The sequence below is a fragment of the Heteronotia binoei genome, chromosome 9 (genome assembly GCF_032191835.1).
Source record: "Heteronotia binoei isolate CCM8104 ecotype False Entrance Well chromosome 9, APGP_CSIRO_Hbin_v1, whole genome shotgun sequence".
NCBI classification, from domain to species: Eukaryota; Metazoa; Chordata; class Lepidosauria; order Squamata; family Gekkonidae; genus Heteronotia; species Heteronotia binoei.
In genome coordinates this window covers 9,186,631-9,199,978 of record NC_083231.1, presented here as the reverse complement: position 1 = coordinate 9,199,978, position 13,348 = coordinate 9,186,631, and the positions used below count along the sequence as shown (strand labels likewise).

The 13,348-nt window shown below is 48.9% G+C and overlaps 1 protein-coding gene across 1 annotated transcript in view; it reads left to right on the top strand.

Moving 5' to 3' along the window:
• Positions 1 to 230: 230 nt before the first annotated feature.
• Positions 231 to 13,348, top strand: part of PI4K2B (phosphatidylinositol 4-kinase type 2 beta) — a 34,284-nt gene continuing 21,166 nt past the window's right edge. Inside the window, exons 1-2 of the mRNA XM_060247280.1 lie at positions 231 to 483; positions 5,212 to 5,369. Coding sequence (XP_060103263.1) covers positions 231 to 483; positions 5,212 to 5,369 — 411 coding nt within the window. The remainder of the gene's footprint in view (positions 484 to 5,211; positions 5,370 to 13,348) is intronic.

Below are 13,348 nucleotides of genomic sequence, written 5' to 3'. Positions count from 1 at the left end.
CCCCTTGAGTTCCCCCCGCCCTGAGACCCCGCCCCCTGCCGTGACGTCGGCAGACGCCTGGTGAGCGCTGGCCCTTTAAGGCAGGTAAAGAGGCGCGCGGCCTCTCCCTCCCTCCCCCCGGGCCGCCTCCTCCTCCCCCTCCCGCGCATGCGCGGGGCCTCTCAGGGCGCCTCAGCCGGCGGTTGGCGGTGGTGGTCGGCGGGGCGCTGGGAAGCCCCGTGGCTCCCTCCATGGCGGCGCCCGGCCCTGAGGAGGAGCCCGACGAGGAGCTGCTGGTGCTCGACACGGAGCCGCCGCCGGTGGCCGTGTGCGTGAAGGCCACGCCGGGAGGCGCCGTGCGGGTGAGCCTCGGCAGCGACGACGACGGCGGCATCGCGCCCGCCTCCGACTCCGAAGACGGCGACGAGGAAGAGGAGCCCCTGCTCGGCCCCGCCGCGCCCCCCGGACGGAGCCGCAAGAAGCGCGGGAGGCGGCGCCTGCCAGGTGACGGGAAGAGCGAGGGAGAGGGGCGCGCCTGATGCTGGGGCCTGGGGTTGCCAAGTCCGACTCAAGACATACCTGGGGACTTGGGGGGCGGGGCCAGGACACTTTGGGGTGGGGCCAGGAGACTTGGGCGGAGCCAGGAGACTTTGGGGGTGGGGCCAGGAGACTTGGAGTGGAGCCAGGACACTTTGGGGTGGAGCCAGGGCACTTTGGGGTGGAGCCAGGGCACTTTGGGGGTGGAGCTAGGGCACTTTGGGGTGGAGCCAAGAGACTTTAGGGGTGAAGCCGGGAGACTTGGGGGGTGGAGCCAGGGGAGTTGGGGGGTGGAGCCGGGGGACTTGGGGGTGGAGCAAGGAGACTTGGAGTGGAGCCAGGACACTTTGGGGGTGGAGCCAGGGCACTTTGGGGTGGAGCCAAGAGACTTTAGGGGTGAAGCCGGGGGAGTTGGGGGGTGAAGCCGGGGGAGTTGGGGGGTGGAGTTGGGGGGTGGGGCCAGGACACTTTGGGGTGGGGCCAGGAGACTTCGGCGGAGCCAGATTCGGGGGCGGAGCCAGGACACTTTGGGGGCGGAGCCAGGAGACTTTGGGGGTGGAGCCAGGAGACTTGGGGTGGAGCCAGGACACTTTGGGGGTGGAGCTAGGGCACTTTGAGGTGGAGCCAAGAGACTTTAGGGGTGAAGCCGGGAGACTTGGGGGGGTGGAGCCGGGGGACTTGGGGTGGAGCAAGGAGACTTGGAGTGGAGCCAGGACACTTTGGGGTGGGGCCAGGAGACTTGGGCGGAGCCAGATTTGGGGGCGGACCCAGGAGACTTTGGGGCGGAGCCAGGAGACTTTGGGGCGGAGCCAGGAGACTTTGGGGGTGGAGCAAGGAGACTTGGAGTGGAGCCAAGACACTTTGGGGGTGGAGCCAGGGCACTTTGGGGGTGGAGCCAAGAGACTTTAGGGGTGAAGCCGGGAGACTTGGGGGGTGGAGCCGGGGGAGTTGAGGGGTGGAGCAAGGAGACTTGGAGTGGAGCCAGGGCACTTTGGGGTGGAGCCAAGAGACTTTAGGGGTGAAGCCAGGGGAGTTGGGGGGTGGAGCCAGGACACTTTGGGGGTGGAGCCAAGAGACTTTAGGGGTGAAGCCGGGAGACTTGGGGGGTGGAGCCAGGGGAGTTGGGGGGTGGAGCCAGGGGACTTGGGGGTGGAGCCGGGGGACTTGGGGGGGTGGAGCCGGGAGCAAGGGTGGTACGAGCTGGGAGCAAGGGTGGTACAAGCATGACTGAACTCCAAGGGGAGTTCTGGCCACCAGATTTAAAGGGACCGCACACCTTTTAAATGCCTTCTCTCCACTGGAAGTAATGAAGGATAGGGGCACCTCTTTTGCGGGCTGGCAGAATTGGACCCCCTGGCCCAATCTTTCTGAAACTCGGAGGGTGTTTTGAGGAGAGGCATCGGATGCTAGGCTGCAAATGTGGTGCCTCTGCCTCAAAAAGCTGCCCCCCCCCAGCCCCAGATCAGTGTTCCCTCTTAAACTGAGTTAACGTGAGCTAGCTGCTCACAGATTTTTAGCCTCTGGCTCATATTTTTTTGTCCCGGCTCAGGAAGGATGTCCCCAGAGCACACTAATAGATGCAGGAGCTCACAACTTTAACGCCAGTAGCTCACTAAGTAGAATTTTTGCTCACAAGACTCTGCAGCTTAGAGGGAACATTGCCTCAGATACCCATGCATCCGTTCTCCTATGGGAATCAGTCTCCATAGGGAATAATGGCATGTCTGGCAGACATTTCCCTCTCCTCTGCCCACTTTCTGATGACCTTGAAGCTGGGGGAGGGCCTTCAAACCAGGGGATCCCCTGCCCCCACCTGGGGATTGGCAACCCTACAGGGAGAGCAGCGTCCTCTGAGGCAACAGAGCAGGGTGGTTCTTTGACTTGGTGGGTGTCTTCTGGCCGACAGGGCTGTAAACAGCTTGGCCCAGGGATGCCTATTGAGCTTCCGTGGATTCGAACCTGGAGTTTGATCTGACGTTCTCACCACTATGTAGTGCAGGGAAGTGGTGCGCCAGTGAGAGCTGACGCAGTGTGGTGTTAGGGCTCAGCTCTGGGAGACTTGAGTTCGAGTCTCCAAGGTGCATTACTGATGGAGCAAGACCAGGTGGTGAAGTCATGCAGTGAGAGGCTACTGCAGGTAGGTAGCTGTCAGTGTTTAAGGGTGATATATATATATATATATATATATAGGAAGAGCAGGGAATGAGGGACCTCAACTTGGAGCTCTTTGGAGGAAAAGAGGTGGTGAGGCTGATGGAGAGAGTGGTTGGCCAATGGTCACTCAGCAGACTTCATGGCTGTGTGGAGATTTATCCCCAAAACTCCCAGGTTATGTTCTGATGGTCCAACCAGGCTGGACCTTTTCTCTCTGTTGCATCGCTTTATTTGGGGGGGGGGGGATGTTACACACCCAAGAATATGCCATACACACACCCCTTACCTTCTTTTGCTGTCTGGTACTGCACAGTCCATTCTCTCACCTCAGGACTCCTCTACCCTGCACTGTTGCCCATGTACCATTTTTGTTGGGTTTGTCCCTTGCTAGTCCAGCCTTCAGCCACCTTGATGCTCATCTCGCCAACACACCTTCTGAAGGCCCCATACATGTTTTGCTAGCCCATTTTATCTCATCTCCTTGTTTAGCATTTATATAGCATTTCTAAACACGTCAAATGCTTGTTGCTCCACCTTACGCCTGGTTCTGTATGTGCAATGTAATCAGGTTGTGACATCTTGACATAGTAACATTGACACGGTTGTGGAGGAATTGCGTTTTGGAACATTAGGTCTGCAAACCATACTTTGACCATCTGGTTCTCAAAGCAGCTTGCAGTATTCTAATGTGCATTTTTGCCTTATTTCTCCCCCTCCCCCTTTCCCCATATGAAATACCAGCTGCTTTGATGGTGTGCCCTTTTAGCCCCTTTCTCCTGTGACTAGGAGACAGCGTCTAAAGTGGGGAGGGGCCAAGTTCTTTTCTTTCTGGAACGCACAGACATTCTTAAGCAACTGTCATTTCAAACCCACCAGCAGAGTTGCTTCTGAATTCCATTGGTCAGTTCGAAACGGCGGTTGCTTAGATTCTGTGTCTTCTGTAGCTCCTTCTTCCCAGAACAAGAGATCTTTAATTTCTTGAATGCTTCTGCCTGCTAAAACTCCAGACAACCACACATCTAGCTCGACAGATACTTAAATTTACAAAGGTGGGTTGGGTTTTTTTTATACGTATTGGGGATTTTTTTAGAATCTAGGGGACCATCTACAGCCTGAAATGGTATTTTCTTTCTGTTCCCATCCTTAGTAGTTTTGACAGATCACTCTGTAAGGTAGGTAAACATTACTACCATTTTCCAACAACCACCAGCCAGATACTCACAAGCAAAGCAAGAAGGCAAAAGCCATCCTCTATTCTCAGTACCTAGTTATCAGAGACATACCCTGCTTTTGTAAATGGAGGTATTCATTTATTTAAAAAGTTATTTTTTTTTGTCCATTTTTCTCACTGGGACTCAAGGCAAATTACACAGAGTGAGTCAATAAGAGGATGGGACATTCAGTAAACAATGAAGCAGAACTTGGGTTGTAGAACCAACCAGAAATCCAGAAAACAGCAACTGAGAGAAGTGTTAACATGACACGTATTTACAGGTGATATAAAGTTAGCCAGGGGGACCCACAAGAACGAGTAGTTATCCATGTTAATCGCAGTTAACTGATCTGTCCTCCATGAAGATAATTTCTGATATTTTATAATGCCACAAAGGCTAGTGTCTGTTACCAATAGAGTCCCCTATTTGTAATTACCAAATTAGTATTCCAATCCTTACTTCAGAATAGTTGGGGTGGTATGCGTGTCTCAGGCTACTTTATAATTATTTGCCCTCCTGGGTTACATAGAAGGCTCAGGTTTCTCTTTTTTACAAAGCAAGCCAAAACAAAATTTTGAAGAGAACTACATGTAAACTATACAGGTAGGAAGTATACTTCCTGCTTCGTATCTGCATATAACTAAAACTGGTGAGTGCAGAAGAGGATATATATGTGGATGCTTTTGTCTTGCTCGAATGGACACATTACATTTGGGCACCGCCAAGGCAAAGCTAAAGTATGAACAGTTTTTCCGTTGGATTCTGCCTGGTTTGTGCTACTTTTGGTTTTCCAGTTTTAACGGAAGCATTTAAAGTTTGGCTGCAAGTGAAGTGCATGCTTTATTTCAGTCATACCGGTCCTGGTATATTACTGCAACAGATAACAAAGTATTATCTGGGGAGGGACGGTGGCTCAGTGGTAGAGCATCTGCTTGGGACGCAGAAGGTCCCAGGTTCAATCCCTGGCATCCCCCCAAAAGGGTCCAGGCAAATAGGCGTGAAAAACCTCAGCTTGAGACCCTGGAGAGCCGCTGCCAGTCTGAGTAAACAATACCGACTTTGATGGACCAAGGGTCTGATTCAGTATAAGGCAGCTTCATATGTCCATTATGGATTTTTTCCCTTTCCTACAGTTTTTCTTTATTGAACTGTACATTAACTCAGATTTCCCTCGGTATCTCAAAAAGGTTCCTATATGGAACTCTGACCAGTTTGAAGAATTGTTAATTGATTAGTCAGTTAAGTGGCATATGGCAAATCTATTAAATTTTAATTTAAATATTTTTTTCCATCGGTTGACAATCCTAATTGTTTTATTACATTGCAGGAAATGTTGGAAGTACTGCAGAGATGAATTTATTTTTGGATGATCCTGAATTTGCAGAAATTGTGCAGCGAGCTGAGCAAGCCATAGAATGTGGAGTCTTTCCAGACAGAATATCCCAGGGATCAAGCGGGAGCTACTTTGTTAAAGACGCAAAGCGGGTTTGTACTTCATTGCCTGGATATTTGTATACTTGATTATGTAATAAATGTGTAATAAGTACTGAAATGTTCTTCCCAAGGTTGGCCTTGGTCAAGTATTTCTCATGTTAAAGTTCTTTTGTTAGGTTCATGCTGTAGTTTCTGAAAAGGCAAGTCTTTTTAAAAAAAATTATTTTTCATAACATGAGAGGTCTTGTAGACGGTAGAACAGCTACAAGCACTGGTTTATGTGATCAGACTAGTGAGAATACTCATGTATGCATTTTTGTTTATCCAGTACAATGTGGGTTAGTGGCTTCTTAGTATTCATGGTGAGTTTTCAAGAAACCTCTCCATTTATTTTGAAACACTGCTGAAAAATGTAGTTAGGCAGCTTGTCTTTTCAGTTGGCCTTGTAATATATTGTGTAACAAATGCACATGGTTGTACAGGACGTTCTTATCTGATTGAAATGCTGGTGACCTGTCATTAATTAAATCAATTAACAGGGAGCACCATCTGATTCTCAATTGCTTAATCAAAATTGCTCGTGAAGGCAGTGGTATGAAACATTCATTTCTTGATTTGGTAAGGCTGCCTTGGACACGATCAGAATCTTCAGGCTTAGAGAGTAATAAATAGTATTTTTAAACCCAGAAATGACATCTTTGCCTCACGTGTTTATGGACCTGCAGAGTCGTTGAGTTCTGCCTTTAGTGGGAAATGGGATTCTGAAGACTGCTTCTGTGCGATTCTGTTGACTGTTTTTTGCATAGCCTTCCTGTAGGCAAAAAAAAGTTCTATTCAAGTGGCTATATGAAGAACCACTGACTAAAAATTCTTGTAGAATGAATTGTTTGGTGGACAAGAAGAAGCAGGGCTGCTTTTACTTGGACTTCAGGAAGGTCTGAGGTCACGGGGTGTCATCCTAGCAAACGTTGAGAAATGTGAAGTAGTTGAAAAGTAAAATAAGGTTCAACAAACCCCCTACCCCCCCCCCCCCCCCAAAAAAAAACAATGTTGAGGCAGTAACGAGGGATAGTGGATTATAATCCTGTGGCGTACATCTTGGACCTTTTGTGTTCTTGCATGTGGGTTAGGAGCATTTAAGACTTCAACATTTTGCAGTGTAGCAAACGGTTTCAGACCAGTTCTGTAACTTGTCGTTTAGGCCAAGGAGGTCCTTTGGTTGTCTTCACAGTCCCTTTCCTCATGTAATGCTTAAAGGTAATGCCAGCAAAAGTTTTCTTTCCTAGCTATGACTAGACCACACCGGCAATGGGAAGCAGGGCCTTTTTTTTTGAGCAAGAACGCAATTCCGGCTGGCTTGGTGTCAGGGGGTGTAGCCTAATATGCAAATAAGTCCCGGTTTGTCTTTTTCTACCAAAACCCCCCCTGTGCTGGTGCCATCAGGGGGTGTGGCCTAGTATGCAAATGAGTCCCTGCTGGGCTTTTTCTACCCCAAAAAAGCTCTGGTGGGAGGGATAATCAGGGCTTTATGCATATGTTTATGCCCTTGAATATTAGTCCTTGCTAAAGAGATACTTCCTTCCTTTCTGCCAATTTCCATCTATAATGGCCAGGTGCTTTCTCAGCTTCCTACCCTTGCTGTCCAGGGTAATTGATCGAGCCCTCGATTCTAATTATGGCATAGTTGTAAGTGTCCAGTTTGGTGTAGTGGTGAAGTGCTATCTGGGAGAACCAGGTTTGATTCCCCACTCCTCCACTTGCACCTGCTAGCATGGCCTTGGGTCAGCCATAGCTCTCGCAGCAGTTGTTCTTGAAAGGGCAGCTTCTGGGAGAGCTCTCTCAGCCCCACCCACCTCACAGGGTGTCTTTTGTGGGGGAGGAGAATAAAGGAGATTGTGAGCCGCTCTGAGACTCTGAGATTCAGAGTATAGGGCGGGGTATAAATCAAATATCATCATCAGTATGGTAAGTTTAACTAAGAATTGTGCGGGATTATGTGCTGCTATTCTAAAGGAAGCCTGGGGAGCTGGAACAGGAATGTGAGGTAAATTCTGCTACTTCCCCCCTCTGCTTCGTCTTTGAGCCACACCAAAGCCTTTCTTTCACAACACAAAAATACAGCTTTAGAAGGACTCAAAGCTTAGTGATTTGGTGGTTAAGACAAGGAATGTAACAAGCTGTTGGCTCTTACAGCATGGGCCTGCAGAACTCTGCTTTAAAACAATTATAGTTTCCCACACCCACAGCTTTACTGATCTGGCCCAGGGTGTTTCTGTCAGAGAGAGACAGTGAATGATTTTATTTGGAACTCCTCCATAAACCAAAGAATCTCAGGAATAGGGCTAGCTTGTCTCTTCCTCTGCCACTCACAAGTTACTAACCCACTATTTTCCTAGGGTAACACAGGATACATGTTCTATTCCTACTTCTTTGTTGACCCCTGAGAGCCAGTTTGGTGTAGTGGTGAAGTGTGCGGACTCTTATCTAGGAGAACCGGGTTTGATTCCCCACTCCTCCACTTGCACCTGCTGGAATGGCCTTGGGTCAGCCAGAGCTCTCGTAGGAGTTGTCCTTAAAAGGGCAGCTTCTGGGAGAGCCCTCTTAGCCCCATCCACCTCACAGGGTGTCTGTTGTGGGGGAGGAAGATAAAGGAGATTGTGAGCCGCTCTGAGATCCTCCCCCACAAAAGACACCCTGTGAGGTGGGTGGGGCTGAGAGGGCTCTCACAGCAGCTGCCCTTTCAAGGGCAACCTCTGCCAGAGCTATGGCTGACCCAAGGCCATTCCAGTAGGTGCAAGTGGAGGAGTGGGGAATCAAACCCGGTACTCCCAGATAAGAGCTCTGGCTGACCCAAGGCCATTCCAGCAGCTGCAAGTGGAGGAGTGGGGAATCAAACCCGGTTCTCCCAGATAAGAGAGCTCTGGCTGACCCAAGGCCATTCCAGTAGGTGCAACTGAGGGAGTGGGGAATCAAACCCGGTTCTCCCAGATAAGAGAGCTCTGGCTGACCCAAGGCCATTCCAGCAGGTGCAAGTGGAGGAGTGGGGAATCAAACCCGGCTCTCCCAGAAGAGAGCTCTGGCTGGCCCAAGGCCATTCCAGCAGGTGCAAGTGGAGGAGTGGGGAATCAAACCCGGTTCTCCCAGATAAGAGTCCGCACACTTAACCACTACACCAAACTGGCTCCCACTGAACTGTTCTCTTGGTAGCTTCCCCAGGCTCTATCTGGGGCAATGACAAACTTCCCTCCTCTCAGCTTTCTACCTTCAAGGGTTCCGCAGCCTGTATTTGGCTGATGCCACTTAGTCTCTGCCTGCTCCCACGGTAGGCAGGGATTTTCTGGGATGACTGGAGGGTGGAACTAGAGACTGTGCTCCACGCCATCCGCTTCAGGGCAACCTGCAATACTTACACATAGAATTCCTCACTGACAGGAGTGCAGTCTTTCTGTTCTCAAGCCTACAAAATAAATACTTGTGCAAAGACGTTTTACTTGATTTGTAGCGTGATAGCATCAGGTATCTAAGGTACAGTGCAATAGGATCAGGGTTGCAGAAATTAGAAACAATGAAATGGGGGAAAGTGTCAGATGAGATGCGTCAAACAATGCAGGAAATGGAATTACGGAATTAGAGCACAGGCAGCAATCGCAGCATAATGTATACAATAAACAGATAGTCTGCCATAAACTGTGGTGCAGATCTCAGTCCTGCTGCCTCTATAAAAAGTACCTTTCTGGAGCCGTTCTTTTATACTGTACAGACATACTCCCTGCCAGCTCCCAGCTTGAAATGACAAATAGATTCCAATTATCCTGTCCCCTGCTGCAGAACAAGGAACCTTGCCAGGCTGGCTTTGCGAAATGACACGGATGCAGCGCATCAGCGATGTGGGAGTGTTTAGATCAGTTAACATCCTGTCCAGAGGATTGGAGGGGGACAGAACCCTCTTTTGTACCGGTGCAAGGCTGCATATCAGGAATCTGTGTATTGACTCAAAACAAGCAGTCCTACCCTCAAAAACGCCCCCCCCATACTATCAGGGTTGTACCACTTTGTGTGTCAAGCACAATCTATTAAAAACCAGTGGTGATAAATAGTTTTCCCATGCTAAAGCATAGAAACAAGATAACCTAATTACAGTATAGGGCAGGGGTGGCCAAACTTGCTTAACATAACCACACAGAATAAATGTTAGCTGTTTGAGAGTTGCAAGACATGAATGGCGGATGCTTGAGAGCTCTAAGGAAGGAAGGAAAGCAAATAGACGGGAGGAGGGAGGCGGAGGTGGGAAGAAAGCAACTTTAAATGCATTCTCCAAGCCACTAGCTGACTTGGCTTGGAGGAGTGATCTAAAGAGAGAAATGCCTTCTCCAAGCTGGCTGACAGGCTGATGGGGGCTTGGAGAGCCACACAATATGTGTAAAAGAACCGCATGTGGCTCCCGAGCCACAGTTTGGCCACCCCTGGTATAGGGAAAACATATCTTAGCAGCCGAGCATGGAATACTCAGGTGAACAAACAAAACATCAGTGCAGAAGAAGCCACACATCACGTTAGGCTAAATTCAGGTTATAAGAGTTCCAGAGTCAGTATTCAGTGTTGTGTATGTGGGGGCAGAAACTTGTTTTCTCAGAGCAGCAAGATGCAGCCATTATTTGTTCTAGGGAGTACAGCGTCATCTGTGTACAAAACAGAACGTCCAGGTACTGACTCAGCATTTTGTAGCCCTTTAAATGTGTTTTATGCGGTTAATGTTTCTTGCTCACAGGCAAACTAAGCAAGTAAAGTGAACATTCTCAGCGGAGGCTAATGGATCCTGAACTCCTCAGAGACACATAATGTTCTGTAGAAGCAAGAAGGCAGAAAGACTAATAGCACTTTAAGGGACTAGCTGGTTTGTTTTAGCATCAGCAAGGAAAGGAAAGGTCCCCTGGGCAAGCACCAGTCGTTTTCGACTCTGGGGTGACGCTGCTTTCACGGTTTCACGGCAGACCTTTTTACGGGGTGGTTTGCCCTTGCCTTCCTCAGTCATCTACATTTCCCCCCCATCAAGCTGGGGACTCATTTGATCGACCTCGGAAGGATGGAAGGCTGAGTCAACCTCGAGCTGGCTACCAGAACCAGCTTCCGCTGGGATCGAACTCAGGTCGTGAGCAGAGGGCTCCTACTGCAGTACTGCAGCTTTACCACTCTGCGCCCTGTAAAAAGGTCTGCCGTGAAAACGTTGTGAAAGCAGCGTCACCTCAGAGTCGGAAACGACTGGTTCTTGCACAGGGGACCTTTCCTTTCCTTCGCCTTGTCCTAGTTGCATATGAAGTCAGCAATGCTCACATTTCCCTGTCTGTGTGCAGCAAAGGTAACCGGAGCAGCATTACACCATTGGAGAAGGGATGTCAGTGTAGGGTTCCCTGTACATTGTTGTTCCTGCCTGAAGGAAGATATGTATTTGTTTCAGAGAGCGACTTTGGTGTAGTGGTGAAGTGCGCGGACTCTTATCTGGGAGAACCGGGTTTGATTCCCCACTCCTCCACTTGCTGGAATGGCCTTGGGTCAGCCATAGTTCTCACAGAACTGTTCTTGAAAGGGCACCTTCTATCAGAGCTCTCTCAGTCCTACCTTCCTCACAGGGTGTCTGTTGTGGGGGAGGAAGGTAAAGGAGATTATGAGCCATTCTGTGAGATTCAGAGTGGAAGGCAGGATATAAATCCAGTATCATCATCATAATCATCTTCATCTTCTTCTTCTGAGAAGCCAGTTTGGTGTAGTGGTGAAGTGTGCGGACTCTTATCTGGGAGAACTGGGTTTAATTCCCCACTCCTCCACTTGCACCTGCTAGCATGGCCTTGGGTTAGCCACAGCTCTGGCAGAGGTTGTCCTTGAAAGGGCAGCTGCTGTGAGAGTCCTCTCAGCCCCACCCACCTCACAGGATGTCTGTTGTGGGGGAAGAAGATAAAGGAGATTGTGAGCTGCTCTAAGACACCGAGATTCGGAGTGGAGGGCGGGATATAAATCCAATATCATTTCTTCACTTATGACTGGGAATGTTACTGAGCTTTGCAACTTTGCAACTCTGTTTTGTTTGGGAAATTCACATTTCTTTTATGGTTTCTCCCCCAGTAGTTCAGACACTCAAGTCCCCCAGTAATTCAGACACTCATGCCAGTCACTTGGTGGCTAAAAGTGCAGTGATCCCCCCCCCCCACACCACCATGCGATCTAAGTACAGTAGAAATGTTGCTGTTAACATTTATTTTTGTTCTGTCATTGGTGCGAAGGTGTGTAAGAAACAAAACAAAAAAACCCTGGAGCTTTGCCAGAGGAAGTACAGGGGTCAAAACGGTTGTCTTGGCCATGTATGAAAATGCAAAAGACACAATGCCACGCAATATTGTTATGCATCCTTCTTCCCTGTGACTCGAAAGGAGGTTGCATACCCAGATTGCTTCCAGTGTCACACCTTTTGGGCTTCAGTATTTGTCATGCCTTCCAATCACGTATTCTTGTGTTACCTCCTGGGCAAACACACTCGTAAAGGAGCAATGTACTGATTATATGCAGGGAGTGCCTTTGAACCTAAAAGGTCAGTTGTAAATATACTGGAGACTAAGCATGTTAACAAGCTCACAGCAGAAGATAATGATAATAGACAATGCAGCGAAATTAGCAATGATTGGAAAACTATATGTAGTCAGATTCTGGGAAAAGTGTAATTAGATCGAGTTTGGTGTAGTGGTTAAGTGCGCAGTCTCTTATCTGGGAGAACCAGGTTTGATTCCCTTCTCCCCCACTTGCAGCTGCTGGAATGGACTTGGGTCAGCCATAGCTCTCTTATCTGGGAGAACCAGGTTTGATTCCCTACTCCCCCACTTGTAGCTGCTGGAATGGCCTTGGGTCAGCCATATCTCTCGCAGAAATGTCCTTGAAAGGGCAGCTTCTGGGAGAGCTCTCTCAGCCCCACCTACCTCACAGGGTATCTGTTGTGGGGGAGGAAGGGAAAGGAGATGGTGAGCCACTCTGAGATTTGGAGTGGAGGGCAGGATATAAATCTAATTTCTTCTTCTAGTTCAGATCTGCACAGGTTCTTGCTCCAGCTGCCCTTGGCCTTGCCATCTCTTACTGAGAGTTCCAAAGGCAGCGTTTTCCAGGCACTTTTGGGCTCCTTATCTGTTTTGGGGGTGGCTAAGAGCCCCGTTGCGCAGTGGTAAAGCTGCAGTACTGCAGTCCTAAACTCTGCTCACAACCTGAGTTCGATCGCTGGCGGAAGCTGGGTTCAGGTATCTGGCTCAAGGTTGACTCAGCCTTCCATCCTTCCAAGGTTGGTCAAATGAGTACCCAGCTTGCTGAGGGGTGGGAGTGTAGACGACTGGGGAAGGCAATGGCAAACCACCCCGTAAAAAGTCTGCTGTGAAAACGTTGCGAAAGCGGCATCACCCCAGAGTTGAAAACTACTGGTGTTTGCACAGGGGACTGCCTTTACTTTTTAAATAAACTTATGCTCTTTCAAAGTTTTCTTGTCTTGTATATGAAAATAATTTTTAAGCTTTTTAACATGAAGAATAAAGGTGGGGGAAAGTCTGCTATGTTGGAGAAACTCAGCATCACTAGTTTCCAGTACAGTGTTAGAGGATATGCATTATCTCAATGTAGATGGTAAAGCTAATATTAGTTATGCTGATATTTCAGAAGAAGAACTGGTTTCACCAAGTGTCTACATGTCTAAAGTGTTTCAAGTAGTGCCATAGTCAGGTTGGAAACACAGTACAGGCAGGTAACTGGTGAAAAAATGAAAAAAGGGAGGGACGGTGGCTCAGTGGTAGAGCATCTGCTTGGAAAGCAGAAGGTCCCAGGTTCAATCCTTGGCATCTCCAAAAAAGGGTCCAGGCAAATAGGTGTGAAAAACCTCAGCTTGAGACCCTGGAGAGCCGCTGCCAGTCTGAGCAGACAATACTGACTTTGATGGACCGAGGGTCTGATTCAGTATAAGGCAGCTTCATATGTTCATATATGTTCACATTGGAGTAATTCAGTTA